At 35.6% G+C, this 25,167-nt stretch overlaps 1 protein-coding gene across 9 annotated transcripts in view; it reads left to right on the forward strand.

Annotated features, from left to right (window-relative positions):
• STAU2 (staufen double-stranded RNA binding protein 2) overlaps nt 1-25,167 on the forward strand; it is a 330,383-nt gene that overhangs the window by 38,931 nt on the left and 266,285 nt on the right. For 5 of the 9 annotated variants that reach the window (XM_044245449.1, XM_044245455.1, XM_044245456.1 and 2 more), the window contains one exon: nt 8,552-8,682. The exons of the other annotated variants lie outside the window; for them this stretch is intronic. In XM_044245449.1, the coding sequence (XP_044101384.1) occupies nt 8,569-8,682 (114 nt within the window). In that variant the 5' untranslated portion in view covers nt 8,552-8,568. The remainder of the gene's footprint in view (nt 1-8,551; nt 8,683-25,167) is intronic. 9 annotated transcript variants of the gene reach the window in all.

A 25,167-nucleotide genomic window follows, 5' to 3' on the forward strand; every position in this document is an offset into this window, starting at 1 on the left:
TTGTGAGTTTGGGCCCCATGTTGGGTATAGAACTGATAAAAAATAAAATCTTAAAGAAATTTAAAAAAAAAATGGGGCACCTGGGTGTCTCAGTTGTTGAGTGTCTTCCTTCGACTCAGGTTATGATGCCAGGATCCTGGGATCGAGTCCCACATCGAGCTCCCTGCTTGGCAGGAAGCCTGCTCCTTCCTCTCCCACTCCCCCTACTTGTGTTCCCTCTCTCCATGTGTCTCTTTCTGTCAGATAAATAAAATCTTAAAAAAGAAAAAAAATTAAGGGCTCGGTTGGTTAAGCATCTAACTTCAGCTTGGGTCATGTTCTTAGGGTCCTGGGGTGGAGCCTAAGGTAGGGCTCCCCACTCAGTGGGGAGTCTGCTTCTCTCCCTCTGCCCCTCCGCCTGCTCATGCCAGCTCTATCTCCGTCTCTCAAATAAAATCTTAAAAAATTAAAAAAAAAAAAATGGGTGCCTGGGTGGCTCAGTCGGTTAAGCATCTGCCTTCGGCTTAGGTCGTGGTCTTAGGGTCCTGGGATGGAGTCTCTCATTGGGTTCCCTGCTAAGCCAGAGCCTGCTTCTTCCTCTCTGCTGCTCCCCCTGCTTGTTGGTGTGCTCTCTCTGTCAAATAAATAAATAAAATCTTAAAAAAAAAATGAAAAGACCTAAGAAATTTTTTAAAAATGAAAGAAAAAGGTTGATTTTTACCAAATTAACCTGTAGATTCGAGGGAATTCTTCTCCAATCCTTGCAGGCATTTTTGCCTAGAATAAAATTCATATGTAAATGCAAGAACTTAGAATAGCCAAAACAAGTGGGAAAAAGAACAGTGTTGGGGTACCAACACTACCTAATTTCAAGAAATATTGCAAAGCTACAGTAAAAGCAGAATTGGCATACAAATAGACAAATATATCACTGAAATATAAGAGATAGTCCAGAAGTAAACCCACTTACATATTGATAACTGATTTTGACAAAGCCATGAAAAGCAATACAGTGGAAAAAACAGTAGCATTTTTCACAAATAATGCTTGAGCACTGGACATTGATCTACAAAAAAATGGAAACGAATCCATATTTTGCACCATGTACAAAAATTAATTCAAAATGGCCCAGAGACCTCAATATGCAACCTCAAACTATAAAGCTAGAAGAAAATGCGAATATTTGAGACCTTAACTAGTTAATGATTTCTTAGATACAACACCAAGAGCACAATATGTAAATGGATGAATTGATAAACTAGATCTTACTAAAATTAAAGTCTGCTCTTCAGAAGACACTGGAAGGGAATAAAAAGAGATGCCACATTCTGGGAGGAAATCTTTGTGAAACATATATCTAATGACATATTTAGAATAAGTAAAGAACTCTTCAGATAAAACAATAAGGAAAGTAACCCAGTTGAAAAATGGGTAAGATATTTTGATGGATGCTTCATTACAGGATAAATATAGATAGTGTGTAAAATATGAAAAGATCCCATGTGTACTCAGTAGGGAATGCAGATTAGCTTCAGCATGAGGTACCATTATGTAGCTATTGCAATGGCTAAAGTTAAGAAGACCGACCATACCAAATGTTGGTAAAGCTACACTATATTTTAGCAGTGTTTAAATCCCAAGGTGGCTTCATTTGTAAAAGTCAGGGATTGTAGACATGACACTTACTGCCTGCTTTGAATCAGGTCCTTGAGCATCTTGTTTTTCAGAACCTTGGTGGCCCTGTAAAGATTGGAAAGAACAATGGCAGAGTCTAAAACTTACACTGTAAACCATTCCCTACTTTTGGTATGGTTTTATAAAATAATTTTTTAAATGTAAAGTTTATATATATATATGCCTATTCATTGTAAAAAGGTACAACAATGGGGTACTATAAAGTAGAAAGTGAGGATTCTCCAGATACCTGGGTGGCTCAGTAGGTCAGTAAAGCAACTGCCTTTGGCTCAGGTCATGATCCTAAGGTTCTGGGACCAAGTCCTGCATAGGGTTCCTTGCTCAGTGGCGAGCCTGCTTCTCCTTCTGCTTGGTGCTCCCCCTGCTTGTGCATGCACTTACTCTCTGTCTCTGACAATAAATAAATAAAACCAAAGGAAAAAAAAAATGAGGAGTCTTTCTGTTCCCTGCCAGTTGCATTTCTTCTGTTATGCATAGGCACTTATTTGATTAAAAAAAAAAAAGATCAGACAGTAAGCTGTCCTGTTTTTCATTTAACACTTTTGTAATATTTTCCATGTCAGTGCACAAGATCTGTACCTCATCTTTTCAGGGTTGCACATCCCATTGTAGTTTATTTAACCAGTTAATTATTGCTGGATAAATACTTAGCTTGTTTGTAGCTCTTGAATTATAGTCTTGCTATGCATATTGTCACTGTGTATATTTTATGTGAGTCTTCCTGTAGTATGAATACCTAGATGTAGAGTTGCTGTTTTAAAGATAGAGGCAATTGAAACTTTTTTTTTTTTTTTTTAGCTTTACTTATTTATTTTAGAGAGAGTGCATGTGCACAGCATGGAGAAGCAGAGGGAAAGGGAGAGAAGCTCAAGCAGATTCTGCACTGAGTGCAGAGCCCATTGTGGGACTCGATCTCATAACCCTAAGATCACTACCTGAGCTGAAACCAAGAGTTGGAGTCTGAATCAACTGCACCACCCAGGTGCCCTGCAATTAAAGCTTTAATCAGTATTGCCAGTTTGCTCACCAAAAAGTTTGTCCACATTCTATTTGCATTGGTAGAGTTTGCACCCATTTTCCGACATCCTTACCAATACTTATATGATCATTTTACGGTCTTTATCAGTTTAGTGTGATAAATTACATTTCATTGAAATTCAAATATTTATTTCTTTAGACATTAGTTTTTTGAGCAGATGTGTTTACTCAAATTATATTGTGATTTGATTGTGAGTACATTTGCCCTTTTTTCTACTGGATTTAAAAAATTTTATTTTTTTTATCATCTTTGTGTTTTATGGGTGTTAACAATTTTTCTTTATATGTTGCAAGTATTTCTTCAGTTTGTAGACTTTTTTTTTTTTAAGGATTTTATTTATTTATTTGACAGGCAGAGATCACAACTAGGCAGAGAGGCAGGCAGAGAGAGGAACGGAAGCAGGCTCCCCACTGAGCAGAGCCCGATGGGGAGCTTGATGCGGGGCTCTATCCTAGGACTCTGAGATCATGACCTGAGCCGAAGGCAGAGGCTTTAACCCACTGAGCCACCCAGGCACCCCAGTTTGTAGACTTTTTAAAGCATCATTTGTGGTATCTTTTGCTAGTATGGGAGTTCTACATTTTTATGTTATTAAATCTGTTAGTTGATCCCATTATAACTTTTAGGTTTCCCTTCTTACCTAGAAAAGTTGTTTATCTTACAGGATTATGACAGAAATTTTGCCAAATTTTCTTGTGCTTTTATCATATTTTTATATTTTACATTTTTATACTTACGGAATTTATTTTTATGTTTATATAAGGTAGGAACTTAAATTTTTCCCTAATCGATAGGCAATTAGAACAGTTTGATCTTTGGGTAGTGATTTTGCTTGGACAACCTTAGGTTATAGTCTAATCTGAAGTTACATGGTTAGTTTTAGTTACAGCTATGGAGAGGTAATCATATTTCTCCTAGAAGGCAAGAGCCTGTGGAAGGCAAATTCCTTTGCTCCTTTGACTCTGGGTTTTTTGTGTGTGTGTGTGTGTTTTTTTTAACTTGGGTATTAGGATGAGTCACTTCCAATAGCAGGGCCTAGGGGAAGGGAAGCCAGTAAAGAGACTTAGAAACTGTGTCCAAGTCATTTCTGGGACCAGGGATGGAAATAGATTCTTCTATGGAGAGACTTGCCTTGGCAGGTGAGGCAGACTAAGTATTAGCAACAGCTCTGGCTGCAATTTAACTACTTTAAAAATGTTGCTACTGTAAGTTCTGGCTTAGGAAGTTTTTGGTATTTTGGTGGATTCTGGTTCAGTTTTTTCTGCAGTTTCCTTATATGCTTTCTGTTTTCTGCTAACGATCTACTTGTATTTGCTGGAATGTGATGTGTTTTATGTGCTTTCTCCTGCATGTGTGCTGTGGACAAGCTTGGATTGTCTTTGTTCTACCCTTGCAGGCTTACTTAATTAATCACCACCTCTTGAAACCTGCTCTTTTAGTACCTCTTTCACCTAAGAACTCCCTGTAGCAACCTTATTATTAGCATTTGTATTGTATCGTATTTGTTTATGGTATGTGCCTGTTTCTTATGCCATTTTGTGAGCTCTCTTGGGACCGGGATTTTGCCTGTTGATTAAAAATTCTCAGCTCCATTATTTTGGTATGGTTTGAAGATTTAAGTCCCAGAGAGTCAGGCCATTTTATAAAAATACAAAAGTAGGGTTTGTCTCAAAAAGACTAGAGTGTATCTGATTTTTTGTTGAATGTGCTGATACTGGGGTTATAAATATCTATTTACCAGTATTACTCATCAAAGTTATGGTGAGTTACATGTAAACAAATTTAATATCAACATAGAATATTCCCTAACACAAATATGAGAAATCTTAAAATGTCTTTTGTAGCACAGCTGGAAATTTCAGTGGAACCAAATTTATAAGTCAGTCATAGTTGTAATTCTGGAAAAAATAACAAATACAATACATGCTTTTTACAGAATATTAAAGAAGTCTATTTGTGTGAATAAAATCAGCTTTTCCTAACATTTTAACTCAGAATATTTTAACTTGGAGGGCTATGAAAAAACGTTTATAAAACTTTATCACTCTTTTCATAATTTGATGGTAGTGTGCTTTAACAAATTATTTATAATCAGAATAATAATGGATTCTTATCATTGTTAACAGGTCTTATGTTATCCCATTCAACCCATAAAATTATCCAGTAATATAAAAACAACTATTATTTTTGTTTTACTGCCTAGAAAGTGACCTTTAAATACTTTCTCAAACTCATACGGAATCAGTAAGTAGCTGAGATATCCAAAGCAGGTTCCTAACCATCAAACAGCAGTTGCTCTCTCAAAATGGCTAAGTCTGAGATTGTAAAATCCATTATCATTAATTTTATTTACTTCTAAGTAGGCTTCTGTCCCAGCCACCAAACTGACTTGAAGCCTATTTCAAAATATCTTGATGAAAACATTCACAGGTCTCTTGAAATTGTACCTATACAACAGTATATGTATTTCTCCCTTTTTGCATTATTGACTTTTCTAAGAAAGTTATATATAAATTAAGCTTGTAGTCTTAACTTTTATAGGTTAGTTTTATAGTTTTGTAGATGCTTTATTAAAATTTTGGTTTAATTTTTTGAAAAAGATATAAAAAGGTATAAAAAAAGAGAGTAGCAAGATCATGCACCTGTGCAGTTGGGGGAGGGAAAGGGGAGAGGGAGAGAGAGAATCTCACATAGATTCCCCACTGAGTGCAGAGCCCCACACAGGGCTAGATCCCATGATCTGAGGATCATGATCTGACACAAAATCAAGAGTTGATCACTGAACTGACTGACCCACCCAGGCATCCCAAAAATTTTGGCTTAAATTTTAATTATTGCTCTATCACTGAGCTCTGTCAAGTAGTTAATACTAATAAGATTCCTGATTAAATAGAGGTGTAGCTATTTAAAATAAAGTTTTAATCATTCTGTAAAATAAATTACAACTAGGTCTAAATATTTTAAAATCTACCAAATTTAAACCTTTGAATTTTAGTTATAAAGCTTTATTTAAATGAGATTCTGTGTGTATTTGCATACCTTTCACACCAAATCTTAAGCGACACATTAAAAAATGTTTATTAAACATTTTAAACACATTAAAAAATTTTATAGGATTTATGTTATTTTTATGCAGTGAAAAGTCAAAGTTAATGAGATACACGTTTAACACCATGTTATTAGTTGACATTTTACTTTAAAGTATTTAGATCTGGTTTTCTTACCAAGCAAGTATACAGGGCTATGAACATCATTTTTTAAAAATTTAAACTCAATTAGCCAACATATATATTTTATCATTTTAATATATTAAAAATCTGTGCTATGAAAAATTTTCATAGTGAATATAAAATTGTCACATTGTGCTTGATATGCTCCTAATATTTTTTGCATTTTAACAGATGAATATATTGCATTGCCGAGTTATAAAAATTATACAGTAGTATATGTGCTATTTAAGTGTTAGGCAAAATTAGCTGATTTTTACCAGACTTTAATATTTTCTCATTTTGAACAAATTGTCATTTTTCTTTGCTTCTTGGTACAGGCATAGGTATCTGTGTCTTCTGTTGTACTTGAGTTATTTAATACCATGGTATGCAAGGACCCAAACTGATTATAACCCAAGTCACCTAGTATTTTATATGATGACTGACTTATGGTACAATTTATAAAATTTACAGTGGAATAAGTAAGATGCAGATTTCCTCAAACCTCTCTTGACTTACTCTTGTCGTTGTTGTGCTCTTCCAAAAAGTAAAAATTACTGGTTTTTCTGTTTGTTTTACATGCCACTTAGAGTGGTTTAATTGTAGAATCAGTTGTCAACTGTATTGGTCCTACAGGTGGTTGTTTAGGTTCTCCTTTCTTTCACTTGTGCTTTAGTAGGTATTTATGTAGTTTTTTAATCAAATAATTTCTTAATTGTAATATGATCAAATTATTGTATTAAATTATTGATCCTGAAAAGAGTATGAAAAAGTTAAGAGAATACTGTTTTGTTCATTAAATTTGCCATAGAAAGTTCATAAAGTTTCTAAATCCAGCTATTTCTATTTATTTAATGTATTTTCCACACATTGTGACTAGTTTAATTGAGCAGAAAGTAAGCCACTTGAGTGTTTTATGCTAAGGTTTTAAAATATTTCTTGGTATGATTTAATAGGAGATGAAAGAAGACTAAAAAGTAGTTAATGTGTCTATAAATGAGATGAATGACTAATACAGGATAAAATAATACAGTATTAGGAAAATATTTTGAAGCTGTAATAATTGTGGTAGAATTTAGAATATTGTACGTTAAAAAGTCTTAACCTCAAAACAACTTGTGAGTTAAGTAGGATTGATTTATTATACCCTTAAGGATAAAGCATAGAAGGCTTAGTTAAATTAAGTAAAAATCATTAATACCTTGCAAGTTAGGGAGGGGTTTCTTTTTTTTTTTTTTTTTTTTTTTTAGGGAGGGGTTTCTTAAATAGCAAGCACAGACTGTAAAAGAAAATATTGATAAATATTATACATAAAATAATCAATAGAAAAAAAGACAGGAGTTGTTCCCAAAGAGGAAACCCAAATGATCAATAACATGAGAAGGTGATTAGACTCACTAGGAAAATGGGAATGCAAATTAAAATAATAGCGGGGAAAACAAAAACTAATAGAGGGATACAATTCATCAGACATCAAATTATCAAAAATTAAAATACCTGACCATACTACATGTCTTCAGGTCAATAGTAGTTGAAGGGAAGTGGTAATTCTCATACTACCAGCAGAAGGTAATTTGGTACAGTCATTCTGAGTGCCATTTGGCAGCATGTTTTTACTCATAAAGGTAAAGAATTGAAACAATTTAAATGTCTGTCAGTAGGGGAGTGTATTAGAAAACCGATGTGGTATTGTGATGGAAATTATACAGCAGTTAAAAGTAACACAATGGATCTATATTAGTTATAATATCAAAAACATAATTAAGAGTGAAGAAAGTAAGTTTGAAAATTATATGTTATATTACTATTAATGTGACTGCAAAACAATATATATCTCAAATTGTATTTTCATGGATATACATACATGCATGTAAATGTATTATAAAATATTCCAGAGGGATATATTCTAAATTCATTTAGTAGTGGTTTCTGGAAAGGATAAACAGACCTTAACTGGAATATAATACTGTTCTGTTTTGTTTTTTTTAATAAGACTTAAATTTGGAAAATATTAATTTCAGTTCTAAGGGGTAAGAACTTGGACATTTGTTAAATTATCCTTTCTACTTCTTTTAAAATTTTATGAAAAAAAAAAAACCAAAAAGGAAAGGAAGTTACTAAAAATAGTAGTTGGAAGAGCTAGTACTTAAGCTTAGACTCCATTCCCAAGTCTAGAGCTTTTTCAGTTAATATGCTACCTCAAAATAAGAAGGAAAAAAAAAGTAAGATCAAATGATAATAAGGTAGAATATAGTTTTATAGTAATAAGAATCAGGAGAATTATGTGTTTATGCTAAAATTTTTTGAGAGGAAAGGAAAGTTATAAGATAAACTAAAAATCATTATAATTGTATTATTTAAAAATCGGTATGTGTGCTGTTATTAAAAAATGTATAGAGAGCAATTTAGGTACTTAGGGAAAACGTTCTGAATTTATTGTTTAAATGTGATACATATTTCTGTTGCATGTAATGGAACACTTTAGATGGTTTGAATTTTTTATATAAAATTCATGAAAATAATTTAATCCAAATTTACAATCTGACGTCGATCTAAAAAAGTCAAAATTAGCTTTTCTTCCATTTTAAAGTCATTCTTCACAAAAACTTTAAAGCCTTTTTATTTACAGCTTCTCTCCAAGATAAAATGGCAAACCCCAAAGAGAAAACTCCAATGTGTCTGGTAAATGAGTTAGCCCGTTTCAATAGAGTCCAACCCCAGTATAAACTTCTGAAAGAAAGAGGGCCTGCTCATTCGAAGGTAAGGTTATGAAGAGAGGTGGTGAGACATGCTTATCAAAGTCTATCAGATTTATCATCTCAGGTTTTAATTGTGCTTCATTGGGGGGTGGAGGGAGGGGCAGCAGATGACCTAAAGGCTTTTAGTTCTATATTAATAATATTTAGAAGTCTGTAACTAAATTTTATTGCTCATTATGGTTTACAAAGCTTTGTCAGATTTGGTGCTTCGCAAAAACCTTAACAGATCAGGAGATGTGGATTTTGATTTTTGTTTTGTAAAGTAACTTACACACAGAGAAGTTAAGTGACTTGCTTAATAATAGCTCATATGTGCCTGTGCCAGCACTTATGAATATGTGTTCTTTGGCTCCCAAATGCAGTGTTCTTTCCATTAAATTAATAACTTTTAAAGTAAAATGGACACAGAGTAAATATAACAAGTTACCTAGTGAGACATTTTTTCCAGTGTGATACGCAGTTATAAGTTTCATCATTTATAAAAGTTGTATGTAGCAATATTGTTATTTATGCATTCATTTATAATATTGTTCTCTTGAGTGGGAGAGCAATTTATATTTACATATAGTCTCATATATATGTTTGTATATATGTTATAAAGAAGTCTATAATTAATACATTTATGTTTGAGCTTTATTCATATGTTTTGAAAAGTCTCAGTTGTACACAAATTTCCATGGTACATTTTTAATCTTGGATTTATGATCATTAATTTTTTATGATGAAACAATTGATCCTCAAATTGGTTAATCTGTATAAAGCAATGGCTATTGGATTATATAATTGTTTTCTAGTACCTTCTTCAAAGTAAGATATGTGAGATTAAACTGAAATCTGTTAATTTTCTTTCCTATTAGAGACTTTTATGAAGGATTTATGGACAACAGTTTAATTTGTCATTATATCATTTATGTAGAGAATAAAGTTGTGGCCTTGGTCTACCTGTTAAGTTATTTATCCTGACTCTCTTTTGTACCCATTAATTCGTACTCATTTCGTATTCATTCCTGTTCTGCCCTTATCACATTGAACTGTTGCATTTCTTAGAACGGTTCATGTTTTTTTCACATCTCTCTGCTTCCCCTATGTTGTAGTATCTCCGTGCCTTGAAGGTCCTTTTGTTCTTCTGCATTTTTGAACTCTAAGCTCACACAGCACATCTTCTAAACCTTTGTGAGTGCTCGCTTTGGCAGCACATATACTAAACCTTTGTGAAACTTCTCTGATTCCTCCACTGGGCCTTCAGCAGGACGTGTTTTCCTCAGGTGTAGTCACTGCTGTGCTGTACATGTTGGTCATTACTTTGTACTAGACTGAGCTTTATTAAGGTTATTGTTCTTCTATATTTTATGGCTCTTATAGGAACTGTCTTCCTAGCTCCTCATTTCTAAATCCAGGAATTCTTCCTTGAGGTGATTGCCCAGCTTTCAATTTCATGTTAATAGGCTAACCCATGTCACCTCACAGTAATCATTTGTTGACCTTTGGGTGATTCCATCACATTTCTCATGCCTCACTTTTACTCTGACTCATCATGTTTTAATTTTCGATGATTTCACTAAGTAGATGATTGTTCCAACATGCTGACATTTCAGTTTTTGTACTTTTGTTATCTTGCTCCCTCTCCTCTAGCTGCTCATTCCTGTGATATTTTTGACTTTATCATAACCAGTAACTGCAAGACCCTCCATAGTCTTAATCTCAAGCATTCATCTCTCTGACACCTCCTAACTTTCTAGTTCATTCCCTCTATTTAATTTTAGTACTTCTTCCATACCACAAATCTATTGATTCTACCACCCTTTTACTACCTCTCACTCCTCTCAGTCCTCATATGGTTCTTACCCAGCTTAAATTCCATATGCTTTGTATGTACACTCAGCAGTCTTCCCCTTGGTTAGCACTTGCTAAGTATCACTTATTTTCTTGGGAGATTAACCAGTTACAGACAATTAACATTTATGTACGTATATATGTTTGTATGTTATATGTACACATACTTAAAAGTAGTGGTTCTCAACCTTGGTTGTTCATTGAAATCACCAAGGAAGCTTTAAACAACACTTATGCATGAGTCTTACCCTCAGAAATTCTAATTTGATTGGTCTTGGATGAAGCCCAGACACTGGGATTATTTTTAAGCTCTCAAATGACTCAAATGTGCATCCAGAGTTGAGAAACACAAGATAAACGTCTTCAAAGTGGTGTAGAATTATCTTTTCGTACATACTTGTTGGTGGGAAGTAGTGATCTTTCTTCTTTCCTCCACTGAGTCTTACAGAATCTGAACAACTTAACACAACTTTTAACATGTGACTATTAAATAACAAATTGTAATGTTTTCCTTGCCCCCTTTTGTTTTTCTGCTCACTTTCAAGTTGAACACTGAAGTAATTTGGTATCACTTATATTAGTGTGAGTTATTGTGATGTTGCTTTATCTCCTAGGTACCTAAATATAATTCATTTTTTTTCTTACGGGTTGTCATTTTGACTTTTTCAAAATTGTAAAGAAAGCTATTATAATATAAAGTATAAGGAAGAGAACCAGAAAGAAGACAAAATGTATTTTCTTCTGTTCCTTTATTTCCCAATTTTGAGAAGTTTTCGGTATGCATGAGTCAGTGTTAAGAAAGCTCCAGTAGCTGTACTCTGAGGTTTACTTTGGAATAGGTTTCACTGAGGGAGGCAGTATCACCCAGTGACCTTGAAGCCAAGTAGTCTTTTTTTTTTAATTTATTTACTTTTATGCTAGCTAGATTTGTCAAGCTTGATCCTTGCTCTACATTATCCAGCTTATGTGGCCTTGAACAAGTGATTTAGAGTTTCAGTTTTCTCATCTGTAATTTGAGAAATATGGTATCTGTTCTAGTGTAGTGTAATGGAATGATGGTTTGTAAATTCTTAGCAACTATGTTGATGGTGGGGGTACTCAGATAATTATATCAATGCTTGTTAGTAGAATATAGGATTAAAAAAAATCCTTGGCAAAATATCTATTGAGGGCGCCTGGGTGGCTCAGTGGGTTAAGCCGCTGCCTTCAGCTCAGGTCATGATCTCAGGGTCCTGGGATTGAGTCCCGTATCAGGCTCTCTGCTCCGCGGGGAGCCTGCTTCCTCCTCTCTCTCTCTGCCTGCCTTTCTGCCTGTTTGTGATCTCTCTTTCTGTCAAATAAATAAATAAAATCTTTAAAAACAAAATCTATTGATATTGATATTTCCTATATCATAGGCACTTTTCCTTAGTCAGATCTTCCTACTTTGGTGTCTTCTCTGATGTCTCTCTTTGATTATTGTGGGTACAAGTCCCTTATTAGATATATGTTTGGAAATTATTTCCTCCTACTCTGTGGCTTATCTTTTCTTTTTTTAAACAGCATCTTTAGAGAGCAGTACTTGTTAATTTTGATGAATTCCAGTTTATCCATTTGTTCCCTGTACTTTTGGTATCATGTCTAAGACATCTTTGCCTTCTACAAGATCATAGGATTTTCTCCTGTGTTTTTTTCCTAGATACTTTATTGCTTTAGCTCTTACATTTAGATCTAACTGCCATTTTGTGTTAATTTTTGTATGTCATGTGAGATGTAGCAAGGCTTATTTATTTTTTTGCAAATAGATGTCCAGTTGTTGAAGAGATTATCCTTTCTTCACAGTGTTGCTGTACATTTTTGTCAAAAATTAGCTGTCCATGTATGTGTTCATTTCTGGAGTCTTTTCTGTTCTATTGATTTATTTTCTCATCTTTATGCAGAGGCTGTGCTGTTTGGTTTGCAGTAGCTTTATAATTCTTGAAATCTGGGAGTAGTAGCCTATTAATTTTGTTCTTTTTCAGATTGTTCCTTTGCATTTTTATATGAATTTAAAATCTGCTTGTCTTTTCTATAACACACCCTGCTGGGATTTTGAATAGAACTGCTGTGACTCTATGGCTCAGTTTGGGGCAAATTGACATGGAAAGAAAATTGAGTCTTCCAACACACCAACAAAATATCTCTCATTTATTTATATATTATTTAATTTCTCTCAACAATATTTGTAGTTTTCGGTAGTCAAGTATTTTACATCTTTAGACTTATCCCTAAATATATCATTTATTTTTTTTAAGAGTTTATTTTTTATTTATTTATTTTTAAAGATTTTATTTATTTATTTGACAGAGATCACAAGTAGGCAGAGAGGCAGGCAGAGAGAGAGAGAGAGCAGGAAGCGGGCTCTCTGCAGAGCAGAGAGCCCGATGTGAGGCTCGATCCCAGGACCCTGGGATCATGACCTGAGCCGAAGGCAGAGGCTTTAACCCACTGAGCCACCCAGGCGCCCCAAGAGTTTATTTTTTTTTTTAAGTTTGTTAGAGAAAGAGAGAGAGCAAAAGCAGGGGCAGTGTCTAGCAGAGGGAGAAGCAGGCTCCCTGCTGAGCAAGAATGTGGGACTTGATCCCAGGACCTTGGGATCATGACCTGAGCAAAAAGCAGACGTTTAGCCGACTGAGCCACCCAGATGTCCCAGTATTTCATATTTTTGGTGCTATTGCCTGTGGTCATGTTTTTTAAAATTTAGTTTCTTGTTCTTATTGATTATTGCTCTTGTATAAAAATACAGCAATTTTTGTGTATTGATGCAGTGTTCTGAAATCTTGCTAAACTCATTTATCAGTTCGAGTTGCTTTTTAAAAAATTCCTTTTTAGATTTTTTTTGGGGTTCCACATGTCATCTTTTTAAAAAGATTTTATTTATTTACTTGGCAGATAGAGATCACAAGTAGGCAGAGAGGCAGGCAGAGAGAGAGAGTGAGGAAGGGAAGAGCCCTCCCATGCAGGGCTCCATCCCAGGACCCTGGGATCATGACCCGAGCCAAAGGCAGAGGCTTTAACCCACCGGGCCACCCAGGTGCCCCCACATGTCATTTTTAAATAAAGATGTTTTGAATAAATTTTTATTTTTTTTTTTTTTTATTTTTAAAGATTTTATTTATTTATTTGAGAGAGATAGTGAGAGAGAGTATGAGTGGGGAGGAGAGGGAGAAGCAGGCTCCCTGACTTGGGGCTCGATCCCAGGACCTTGGGATCATGACCTAGCTGAAGGCAGATATTTAACTGTTTGAGTCACCCAGGCCCTCATGAAGACAGTTTTTAATCCTACTTTCCAATCTTAATGTCTTATTTATTTCTCTTGGTAATTGCATTGGTAGAACTTACAGTGCAATGTTGAATAGAAGTGATGAGAGCAGACAGCTCTCAATTTATTCCTGATCTTATGGGCAGTCATTTCAGTTTCCCCCCATTAATTGTCATGTTAGATGTACCTTTTCTGTAGATGCCTTTTATCAGACTGAAGAAATTCCTTTCTACTTAACATTTACTGAGAGTTTTTAACATGAAGAGATGTTGATTTTTGTCATGTGGTTCTACATTGATTGAGATGGTAATATATGGTTTTTCTGTTTTTTGATCTCAATATTTTGAATTATGTTGATTGACTCTCAAATGCAGACTCTACCCTTGCATTTCTGGGATAAAACACTTGATTGTAATGTATTAGCTCATTTCCATATTGATGGATCCCATTTAATGTATTTTTGAAGCTTTTATTTAAATTCCAGTTGGTTAACATAAAATGTAATATTAATTTCAGGTGTAAAATATAGTGATTCAGCACTCTGTATGGCACCTGGTGCTCATCACAACAAGTGTAGTCCTTAGTCCTCATCACCTATTCTACCCATCTTCCCACTTGCTTTCCCTCTGGTAACCATCAGTTTGTTTTCTATAGTTAAGGTCTGTTTTGGTTTGCCTTCCTCTCCCCTCCAACCTTTGTTTTGTTTCTTAAATTCCGCATGAGTGAAATCATACAGTATTTGTCTTTTTCTGACCGACTTTGCTTAGGATTATGCTCTGTAGTTCCATCCATGTCGTTGCAAATGGCAAGATTTCATTCTTTTTTATGGCTGAATACTGTTCCGTGTGTGTGCGTGTGTGTGTGTGTATGCACGCGCGCACACACACACACACACACACATGCCCACACAAGCGCACACACACACACACACACACACACACATCTATCTCCCACATCTTCATTATCCATTATCAGTCAGTGAACATTTGGCTTCTTTCCATAATTTGGCTTTTGTAGATAATGCTGCTATAAACACTGGGGTGTATGTATCCCTTTGTATTAGTATTTTTGTATCCTTTGGGTAAATACCTACTTGTGCAGTTGCCAGATTATAGGGTACTTCTATATTTAACTTTTTGAGGAACCAACATACAGTTTTCCAGAGTGGCTGCACCAGTTTGCATTCCCACCAACAGTGTAAGAGCAATCCCCTTTCTCTGTATCCTCGCCAACAGCTGTTATTTCCTATGTTGTTCATTTTAGCCATTCTGACTGCTATGAGGTGATATCTTGTTGTGGTTTTGACTTGTATTTCCCTGATGATTAGTGACGTTGAGCATCTTTTTAGGTATCTGTTGGCCACCTGTATGTCTTCCTTGAAAAAATGTTTATTCATGTTTTTTTGCCCCTTTTTTTTTTTTAAAGATTTTTTATTTATTCATTTGACAGAGACAGATCACAAGTAGGCAGAGAGACAGTCAGAGAGAGAGAGTGGAGGAAGCAGGCTCCCTGCTGAGCAGAGAGCCCGATGCGGGACTCGATCCCAGGACCCTGAGATCATGACCTGAGCCGAAGGCAGCGGCTTAACCCACTGAGCCACCCAGGCGCCCCTTTTTGCCCATTTTTAATGGATTATTTGTTTTTGGGGTATTGAGTTTTATATATTTATATATTTTGGATCTCTCTGTATCTATTTATGTATTTTGGATACTGATCCTTAATTAGATATGTCATTTGCAGGTATCTTCTCCCATTCCATAGGTTGACTTTTATTTTTGTTGATTCTTTCTTTTGCTGTGCGGAAGCTTTTTATTTTGATGAAGTCTCAGTAGTTTATTTTTGCTCTTGTTTTCCCTTGCCTTAGGAGATGATCTAGTAGAGAGTTGCAATGGTTGATGTCAAGGAAGTTACTGCCTTGTTCTGCTTTTGGATTTTAATGGTTTCATGTCTCACAGTTAGATCCTTCATCCATTTTGAATTTATTTTTGTGTGTAGCATAAGAAAGTGGTCCAGTTTCATTCTTTTGCATGTTGCTGACCAGTTTCCCAAACCATTTGTTGAAGAGATGGACTTTTTCCCATTGGATATTCTTTCCTGCTTTGTTGAAGATTAATTGACCTTATAAGTTGTGGGTCCATTTCTGGGTTTTCTAGTCTGTTCTGTTGATCTACGTGTTTGTTTTTATGCAGTACCATACTGTCTTGATCAATACAGCTTTGTAATACAACTGGCAGTCTGGAATTGTGATGCCTCCGGCTTTGCTTTTCTTTTTCAAGATGGCTTTGGCTTTTTGGGGTTCACATAAATTTTGGTATTGTTTGTTCTCGCTCTTTGAAAAAACGCTTGTGGTATTTTTTTTTTTTTAAGATTTTATTTATTTATTTATTTGACAGGGAGAGAGAGAGAGAAAGAGAGAGAGAGAAATCACAAGTAGGCAGAGAGGCAGGCAGAGAGAGAAGTGGAAGCAGGCTCCCTGCTGAGCAGAGAGCCCGATGCGGGGCTCGATCCCAGGACCCTGAGATCATAAACTGAGCTGAAGGCAGAGGCTTAACCCACTGAGCCACTCAGGCACCCCCGCTTGTGGTATTTTGATAGGGATTGCAATAGATGTGTAGATTGCTTGGGATAGTATAAACATTTTAATAGTATTTGTTCTTCCAGTCCATGAACAAGGAATGTTTTTCCATTTCTTTGTGTCCTCTTCAATTTCATCAGTGTTTTACAGTTTTCAGTGTTGTATAGATCTTCTACCTCTTTGGTTAGTTTTATTCCTAGGTATCTTACGGTTTTTGGTGCAATTGTAAATGTGATTGTTTCCTTAATTTCTTTTTCAGCTTCATTGGTGTATAGAAATGCAACAGATTTCTGTACATTGATTTTGTATCATGTGATATTACTGAATTTGTATATCAGTTTTAGCAATTTTGTGGTGAAGTCTTTTGGGTTTTCTCCTTAGAGTGTCTTATCATCTGCAAATAGTAGAAGTTTGACTCCTTACTTTCTGATTTTCATACCTTTTATTTCTTTTTGTTTTCTGATTGCTGTGGCTAGGACTTTCAGTACTACATTAAATAATAGTGGTGAGAGTGGATATTTCCATCTTCTTCCTGACCATAGAGGAAATACTCACAGTTTTTCCCTGTTGAGGATGATATTAGCTGTGGGTTTTTTAAATATGGCCTTTTTAATGATGTTGAGGTATGTTCCCTCAAAACCTGCTTTGTTGAGTGTTTTTATCATGAATGGATGTTGTACTTTATCAAATGCTTTTTCTGCTTCTATTGAAAGGATTACATGGTTCTTATCCTTTCTTTTATTGATATGGTATATCACATTGATTGATTTGTAAATACTGAACCACCCTGCAAACCGAAATATATCCCACTTGAACATTGTGAATGATTTTTTTTTTTAATATACTGTTGGATTTGATTTGCTAGTATTTTATTGAGAATTTTTGCATCTGTGTTCATCAGTGATATTGGCCTGTAGCTCTCTTTTTTAGTGGAGTCTTGTTTTGGTATCAGTGTAATGCTGGCCTTATACAATGAATTTGGAAGTTTTCCTCCCAATCTATTTTTTGGTATTAACTTTTCTTTAAAATGTTTGGTAGAGGGGCGCCTGGGTGGCTCAATCATTAAGCATCTGCCTTTGGCTAAGGTCATGATCCTAGGGTCCTGGGATCAAAGCCCACATTGGGCTCCTTGCTCAGCGGGAAGCCTGCTTCTCCCTCTTCCACTCCCCCTGCTTGTATTCCCTCTCTCTGCTCTCTCTCTCTCTCTCTCTCTGTGTGTGTCAAATAAATAAATAAAATCTTAAAAATATTTGATAGAATTTATGTGTGAAACCATCTGGCCCTGGACTTTCATTTTTATTTATGTATTTATTTACTAATTATTTTTATTAACATATAATGTATTATTTGCCCCAGGGGTACCGGTCTGTGAATTGTCAGGCTTACCCACTTCACAGCACTCACCGTTTCATATACCCTCTCCAATGTCCATAACCCAACCACCCTCTCCATACCTCCCTGCCCCCCTGCCCCCCCAGCTCCCGGGCAACCCTCAGTTGGTTTTGTGAGATTAAGAGTCTCTTATGGTTTGTCCCCCTCCCGATCCCATCTTGTTTCATTTTTTCCTTTCCTACCCTCCAAACCCCCAACTCTGCCTCGCAAATAGACTTTCATTTTTTGGGAGATTTTTGATTACTGATTTAATTTTTTTGGTTGTTATTGGTCTGTTTAAATTTTCTACTTCTTCCTCTTTGTTTTGGTAGCTTATATATTTATATTTATCCATTTCTTCCAGGTTGTCCAGTTTGTTGGTATATAGTTTTTCATAATACTAATAATTGTTTGTATTTCTGTGGTGGTGTTCATGATTTCTTTTCTCTCATTTGTGATTTTATTTATTTGGGTCTTTTTTTCTTTTCAATGAGTCTGGCTCAGGATTTATCAATTTTATTAATTTTTTGAAAGAACCAGCTCCTGGTTTCATCTGTTTTGTTCTTTTAGTTTCTTCATTCTTTACTTTTGCTCTAAACTTTATTATTTCCCTTTTTCTGCTGGCTTTGGGCTTCATTTGTTGTCCTTTTTCTAGCTTCTTTAGGTATAAAGTTAGGTTGTGTATTTGAGATTTTTCTTGCTTCTTGAGGTAGGCCTGTATTGCTATATATCTCCCTCCTAAGACTCCCCCCCCCCTTTTTTTTTTTTTGAGAGAGAGAGAGAGAGAGAGAGATCACAAGTAGGCAGAGAGGCAGGCAGAGAGAGGTGGGGGTCGGGAAAGCAGGCTCCCTGCTGATCAGAGAGCCTGATGTGGGGCTCGATCCCAGGACCTTGAGATCATGACCTGAGCCGAAGGCAGAGGCTTTAACCCACTGAGCCACCCAGGTGCCCCTCCTAGGACTCCTTTTGCTGCATCCCAGATGTTTTGGATCATTGTGTTTTCATTTTCATTCATTTTCTATGTATTTTTTTAATTTCTTCTTTGATTTCCTGGTTGACACATTCATTGTTTAGAAGCATGTTGTTTAATCTCCTTGTATTTGTGGTCTTTCCAAATTTTTTCTTGTGGTTGACTTTAAGTTTCATAGCTTTGTGGTCAGAAAATATGAATGGTATGATCCCAGTCTTTTTGTACTTGTTGAGGCCTGTTTTTTGATCCAGTATGTGATCTGTACTGGAGCATGTCCCATGTGCACTTGCAAAGGATGTGTATTCTGTTTCTTTAGGATGGAGTGTTCTAAATATACCTGTGAAGTCCGTCTGTTTCAGTGTGTCATTCAAAGCCCTTGTTTCCTTGTTGATCTGCTTAGACGATCTATGTAGTGCTATAAGTGGGTATTAAAGTCCCCTACTATTATTGTAGTATTCTCAAGGATTTCCTTAATGTTTGTTATTAATTGTTTTATGTATTTGGGTACTCCCATGTTGTGGGCATAAATATTTACAGTTGTTAGATTTTTCTTATTGGATGGTATCATTTATTATGATATAGGGATCCTCTTCATCTCCTGTTACAGTTTTGGGTTTACAACATTTTTTTTATAAAGATTTTATTCATTTATTTGACAGAGAGAGATCACAAGTAGGCAGAGAGGCAGGCAGAGAGAGAGAGAGAGAGAGGAGGAAGCAGGCTCCCTGCTGAGCAGAGAGCCCGGTGCGGGACTCGATCCCAGGATCCTGAGATCATGACCTGAGCCGAAGGCAGCGGCTTAACCCACTGAGCCACCCAGGCGCCCCACAGTCTTGGGTTTAAAATCTTGTTTGTATGATGAAAGTATTACTACTCCAGCTTTCTTTTGACATCCATTAGCATGATAAATGTTTCTCCATCCCCTCACTTTCAATCTGCAGGTGTCTTTAGGTCTAAAATGAGTCTCTTGTAGGTAACGTATAGAGGGCTCTTGTTTTCTTACCCATTCTGACACTTTATCTCTTTTGATTGGAGCATTTAGTCCATTTACCTTCAGAGTAATTATTGATAATATATTTGTGACATTTTTCAAAAAAGATTTTATTTATTTATTAGAGAAAGAGGGAGAGAGAGAGCACAAGTAAGGGGAGCAACAGGCAGAGGGAGTAGGGAGTTCCCTACTCCCCACTGAGTAGGGAACCTGATGCAGGGCTCGATTCCAGGACTCTAGGATCATGACCCTAGCTGAAGACAGACGCTTAACTGACTGAGCCACCCAGGAGCCCCTTTAGTGCCATTTTATTGCTTGTTTTGTCATTGTTTCTGGAGATTTTCTGTGTTCTTTTTTTGTCTTTGTCACTTCTGGTCTTTTCTTTCCACTCAAAGAGTTCCCTTTAATATTGCTTGCAGGGCTGGTTGAGTGGGCATGGACTCCTTAAGTTTTTGTTGGTCTGGGAAACTCTTTGACTCTCTTTCTATTCTGAATGATAGCCTTGTTGGATAGAGTATTCTTGGCTGCAGATTTTTCCCATTTAGCATGTTGAGTATATCATGCCACTTCCTTCTGGCTTGCCAAATTTCTGTTGAGAGATCTGCTGGCTAGCCTTATGGGTCTTCCCTTTGTACCATATCTTCTTTCTCCATTCATCAGATGATGGACGCTTTGGTTGTTTCCATAATTGGCTGTTACAGATAATGCTGCTATAAACATCAGATTGCATATGTCTTTCTGAATTAGTGTTTTTGTATTCTTTGGGTAAATACAAAATGGATCATAGGGTAGTTCTATTTTTAACTGTTTGAGGAACCTCAATACTGTTTTCCAGAGTAGCTGTGCCAGTTTGCATTCCTTGATTTTAATATTTTGTGGAGGATTTTTACATCTGTCTTTATCAGAGATCTTGGTCTGTAGTTTTGATTTATATTGTTTTCCCTAATAATACTGTATTCTTTTTTGGGGAAGACTTTATATGAACTGGTATTATTTCTTCCTACAATATTTAGTAGAATTTATCATTGAGACCATCTGGGCCTGGAGTTTTATTTGAGGAAAGAATTTAAACTACAGATTCAATTTCTTTAACATTTATAGGACTATTTGGATTACTTATTTCTTCTTGAATGAGCTTTAGTAATTGTGTCTTTCACAGAATTTAAGTTGTTGAGTTTATTGGTTTAAAGTTGTTAAAAATACTTCCTTGTTATCTTTTTAATACTTTAGGAATCTGGAGTGATGTTGCTTCTCTCATTTCCTGATATTAGTGATTGATGTCTTTTTTTCCCCAAGATTAGTCTGGCTATAGGTTTACCAATTTTATTAATCTCTGTGAAGAATTAACACTTTGTTTTATTGATCTATTTGATTTTATTTCTATTTGGTTTTATTTTCTGTTTCATTGTTTACTTTTATCTTTCACACTTTTTTTTCTGTTAACTTCATTTTTTTAAAAAATTAAGATTTATTTATTTGTTAGAGAGCGTGCACATGCATGTGTGAAGGGTAGGGGCAGAGAGAGAATCCAAGCAGACTCCCCACTAAGCACAGAGCCTGGCATGGGGCTTAATCCCACAACCCTGAGACTTGAGCCGAAATCAAGAGTCAGATACTTAACTGCCTGAGCTCCTGTAGTGTCAGATTTGATTTGCTCTTCTTTTTCTTGTTTCTTAAGATTGAAGCTAAAGTTAACTTGAGACCTTAGTTTTCTAGAATAGGCATTTAGTTCTAGAGATTTCTTCATAGAACTATTTTAATGTAATCTTATAAGAAGTAGTATTTTCATTTTTATTCAGTTTTAAAATCTTCTAATTTTCATTTTGATTTAATCTTTTACCTATGCATTATTTAGAAATATATTACTTAGTTTCTAAATGTTTGGAGATTTTCCAGAGATTTTTCTGTTATTAGTTTCTAACTTAATTCCATTGTGGTCAGAGAACATGCTTTGCTTCATTGAATCCTTTGAATTTATTGAGACTTGTTTTATGGTCTAGAATATCTTCTTTCTTCGTGAATGTTTTGTGAGAAATTGAGAGCAGAAGTATTTTCTGCTCTTTTTTGGGTAGAGAGTTCTAAAAATGCCCATCAGGTTTTGTTGGTTTATAGTATGTTCATTTCTACTATATTCTTTGTGATTGCCTATTAATTGCTATGTCACCTATTAAGGGGACATTGTATTTCTGATGTAAGTTGTGGATTTTTTCTTACTTCTCTTTGTAGTTTCATTTATTTTTGCTTCATATATTTTGAAGCTGTGTTATTAGTTAATAAATGTTCTGGATTGTTATGTCTTCTTCATTAATCGGTCCCTTTATCCTTGACAAATTACCTTTGTTATCATTGGTATTAATCTTTACTCTGAAATCTACTTTGTTTGATATTAATATAGTCATCTAACTTTTCATTGACTTATGTTAGCACGATACATTTTTTCTGTCATCTTTATAGCTAAAATGCATTACATGTAGGAAGCATGTAGTTGGATTTTGCTTTTTTTAAAGATTTTATTTATTGCAGAGAGAGAGAGAGAGAGAGTGAGCATACAAGAAGGGCAGAGGGCCAGTGGGGGAGGGAGAAACAGACTTCCTACCTAGCTTGGAACCCAATGCTAGGCTTAATCTCAGACCCCAGGAATGACCTGAGCTGAAGGCAGATGCTTAACTGACTGAGCCAATCAGGCACCCCAGATTTTGCTTTTTCTTTTTTTAATCAAATTTTACAATCTCTGCCTTTTAAGTGGCAGCATTTACCTCCTTTTGTTTTAATTTTCACAATTCTTTTTTTCTTTGTAAGGTTTTATTTATTTATTTATTTATTTGACAGAGATCACAAGTAGGCAGAGAGGCAGGCAGAGAGAGAAGGGGAAGCAGAATTCCCGCTGAGCAGAGAGCCTGACGTGGGGCTCGATCCCAGGACCCCGAGATCATGACCTGAGCCGAATGCAGAGACTTTAACCCACTGAGCCACCCAGGTGCCCCAATTTTCACAACAATTCTGTGTGTTCTTTTAGTCCCAGTTTATTAAAGAAATAAGGAAACAGAAAGAATAGGTAACTGTCCTAACTTTGCACATAATAAATGGTAAAGCTACCACTTAAACTCATAAATGCGTCCTAGCATTTCTTATTTAAATTATTAAATTTGTATTGTAGTGGGATTCTTTTTCTCCAGTTTTATTGAGATATAATTGACATAAAATATTGTATTAGTTTTAGGTGTACAATAAGCTATTGGGGTTCTTTAGAGAAGTTTCAGAAAAGCAGAGGTTTGACTTAGATACATTTATATTTTATATAGAATGTTCATGTTGGTGGTGGTCACAAGGATAGTTTGAATGGGAATGTCTTACGTTAAGGGAATGGTGTTAGAATGGTCTTACAGTAATTTAGGGGAGAGAGTTTGATATTCCTTGCCTAAGACATTGGTGAAGAGCATAAAGAGAGGAGGCCAGATCTGAAAAATATTTTTGAAGTTGAATCAGCAGCTTGATAACTGGATGCAGGTGAGAATGGAGAGAGAAATGGAGACAAGGAAGACCTCTTGAAGATGTATGGCCTGTGAGCCTAGGAAAATAGTGACATCTAGAGGATTAGGAAGCAGTAAAAGTTAAATCATATGGATTAATCATGGGAAAAACCAGAAAAATCTAGATTATGGTATAGTCTTTTGTTGTGTTTTTTTTTTTCCCTTTCATGACATTGACATTTTTTAAGAATTTAGGCCAGTTGTCTTACAGAATATACCATAATCTAGCTTGTCTAATTTTCTTCCTGTGATTAGATTCAGGTTAAGCATTTTTGACCAAGAATACTAAATGCTTCTCATTGGGTCATATCAGGAGGTACATGGTATAAGTTTGTATGATTATTGATGATGCTAACTTTAATCATTTGGTTAAGGCATGTTCTACCTGATCTCCTTCCTGCAAATAGACATTTATTTCTTTTTAATTAAAAAATTTTAAATTCAATTAAAATATCTTTTTAATTAAAAGTATCTTGGGGTTAATATTTTGACCCCAAGAATTAAAGAATTAAATTTAATTCTAAATTAAGAATTTAGAATTATGAGAAAGAATACATCATCATGGGGGTTCCTGGGGGCTCAGCCCATTAAGCTTCTGCTTTGGCTCGGCTCATGGTCTCAGGGTCCCCCAGGTTCAGCAGGGAGTCTGCTTGTCCCCTCTGCTCCTCTCTGCAGTCATGCTAGCATTTTCTCTCTTTGTCAAATCCTAAAAACAAAAACAAAAACAAACTTAATACTGAAACACCCAGGAAGGAAAAGAAAAACAAATTTAGGAGTTGAGTTTACTCCACTGATGAGGGCAGCACGGCCTGCCGTGACCTTGGTTGGTGTCCGAATAGCCAGAAGTTGAATCAGTTACGAACTATAGGACTGTGGGCAAATTCATTCTCTCTAAGCCTGTTCCCTTATCTCTGCATGAAATGGAGAGCGGTTCTTTCATGGGGCTGTCTCAAGAGTCAAGCAAAAATTAATCAATTAAAAGTATCTTGGGGTTAATATTTTGTATTCCTACAAAGTAGTAGGCTTTCTATGGAAAACAGCAGATTGTGTATTCTGTAACTTGATCCTCAATATTAGAAGGTGAACAATAGGGCGCCTGGGTGGCTCAGTGGGTTAAGCTGCTGCCTTCAGCTCAGGTCATGATCTCGCGTCCCAGGATCAAGTCCCGCATCGGGCTCTCTGCTCAGCAGGGAGCCTGCTTCCTCCTCTCCTCTCTCTCTCTCTGCCTGCCTCTCTGCCTACTTGTGATCTCTCTCTGTTAAATAAATAAATAAAATCTTTAAAAAAAAAAAAAAAGAAGGTGAACAATAGGTTTTGAACTCTCATGGAAATAATGGTGTGAATGGAATATTCAGATGATATAGGAAAGGGTGGTTATGAAATGAAGATGGACAAAAAGAACTTTTGTACCACACCAAGTGGGACCATTGAAAGATTTTTAACCTGAGGTTGGTTGAGGTGATACAGTTGGATTTGAGGAGTTTTGTTTGTTTGTTTTTAGAGAGAGAGCTTTGAGAAATATTTGTGAGGTTAAAATTAACAGAATTTGGTGACTGGTTAAATGTTGATTGTGGAGGATTGAGAGTTTCCTGGTGACATAATATTTAGAAGGATTTCCTGACTCTTTGACTAGATTGTACTAAGTATGACATTTAAGGTATTAGATTTTATAAGTATTACAGAGGCAGGGCCTTGTGGATTCTCTTAGTTTCTCATCTTCCTTTACTTATTCTGCTTTTATGAGGACTATTTGAATGACATTAACAATTCGTTCTATTTAGGGAAGTGATTTCTTCTTGCTCACTTGTTCACTTAGTGCTGCTCCTATGCGTTTGAATGGATAGAACAGGATCTGGTACAGTCTCTTAAAATAATTTCACTAGGTGGAATAATATTTTTGTGCAAGTAATTTGTAAGGTCACCCCTACCTCTAAAA

This window comes from Neovison vison, chromosome 4, assembly GCF_020171115.1.
Source record: "Neovison vison isolate M4711 chromosome 4, ASM_NN_V1, whole genome shotgun sequence".
NCBI lineage: Eukaryota > Metazoa > Chordata > Mammalia > Carnivora > Mustelidae > Neogale > Neogale vison.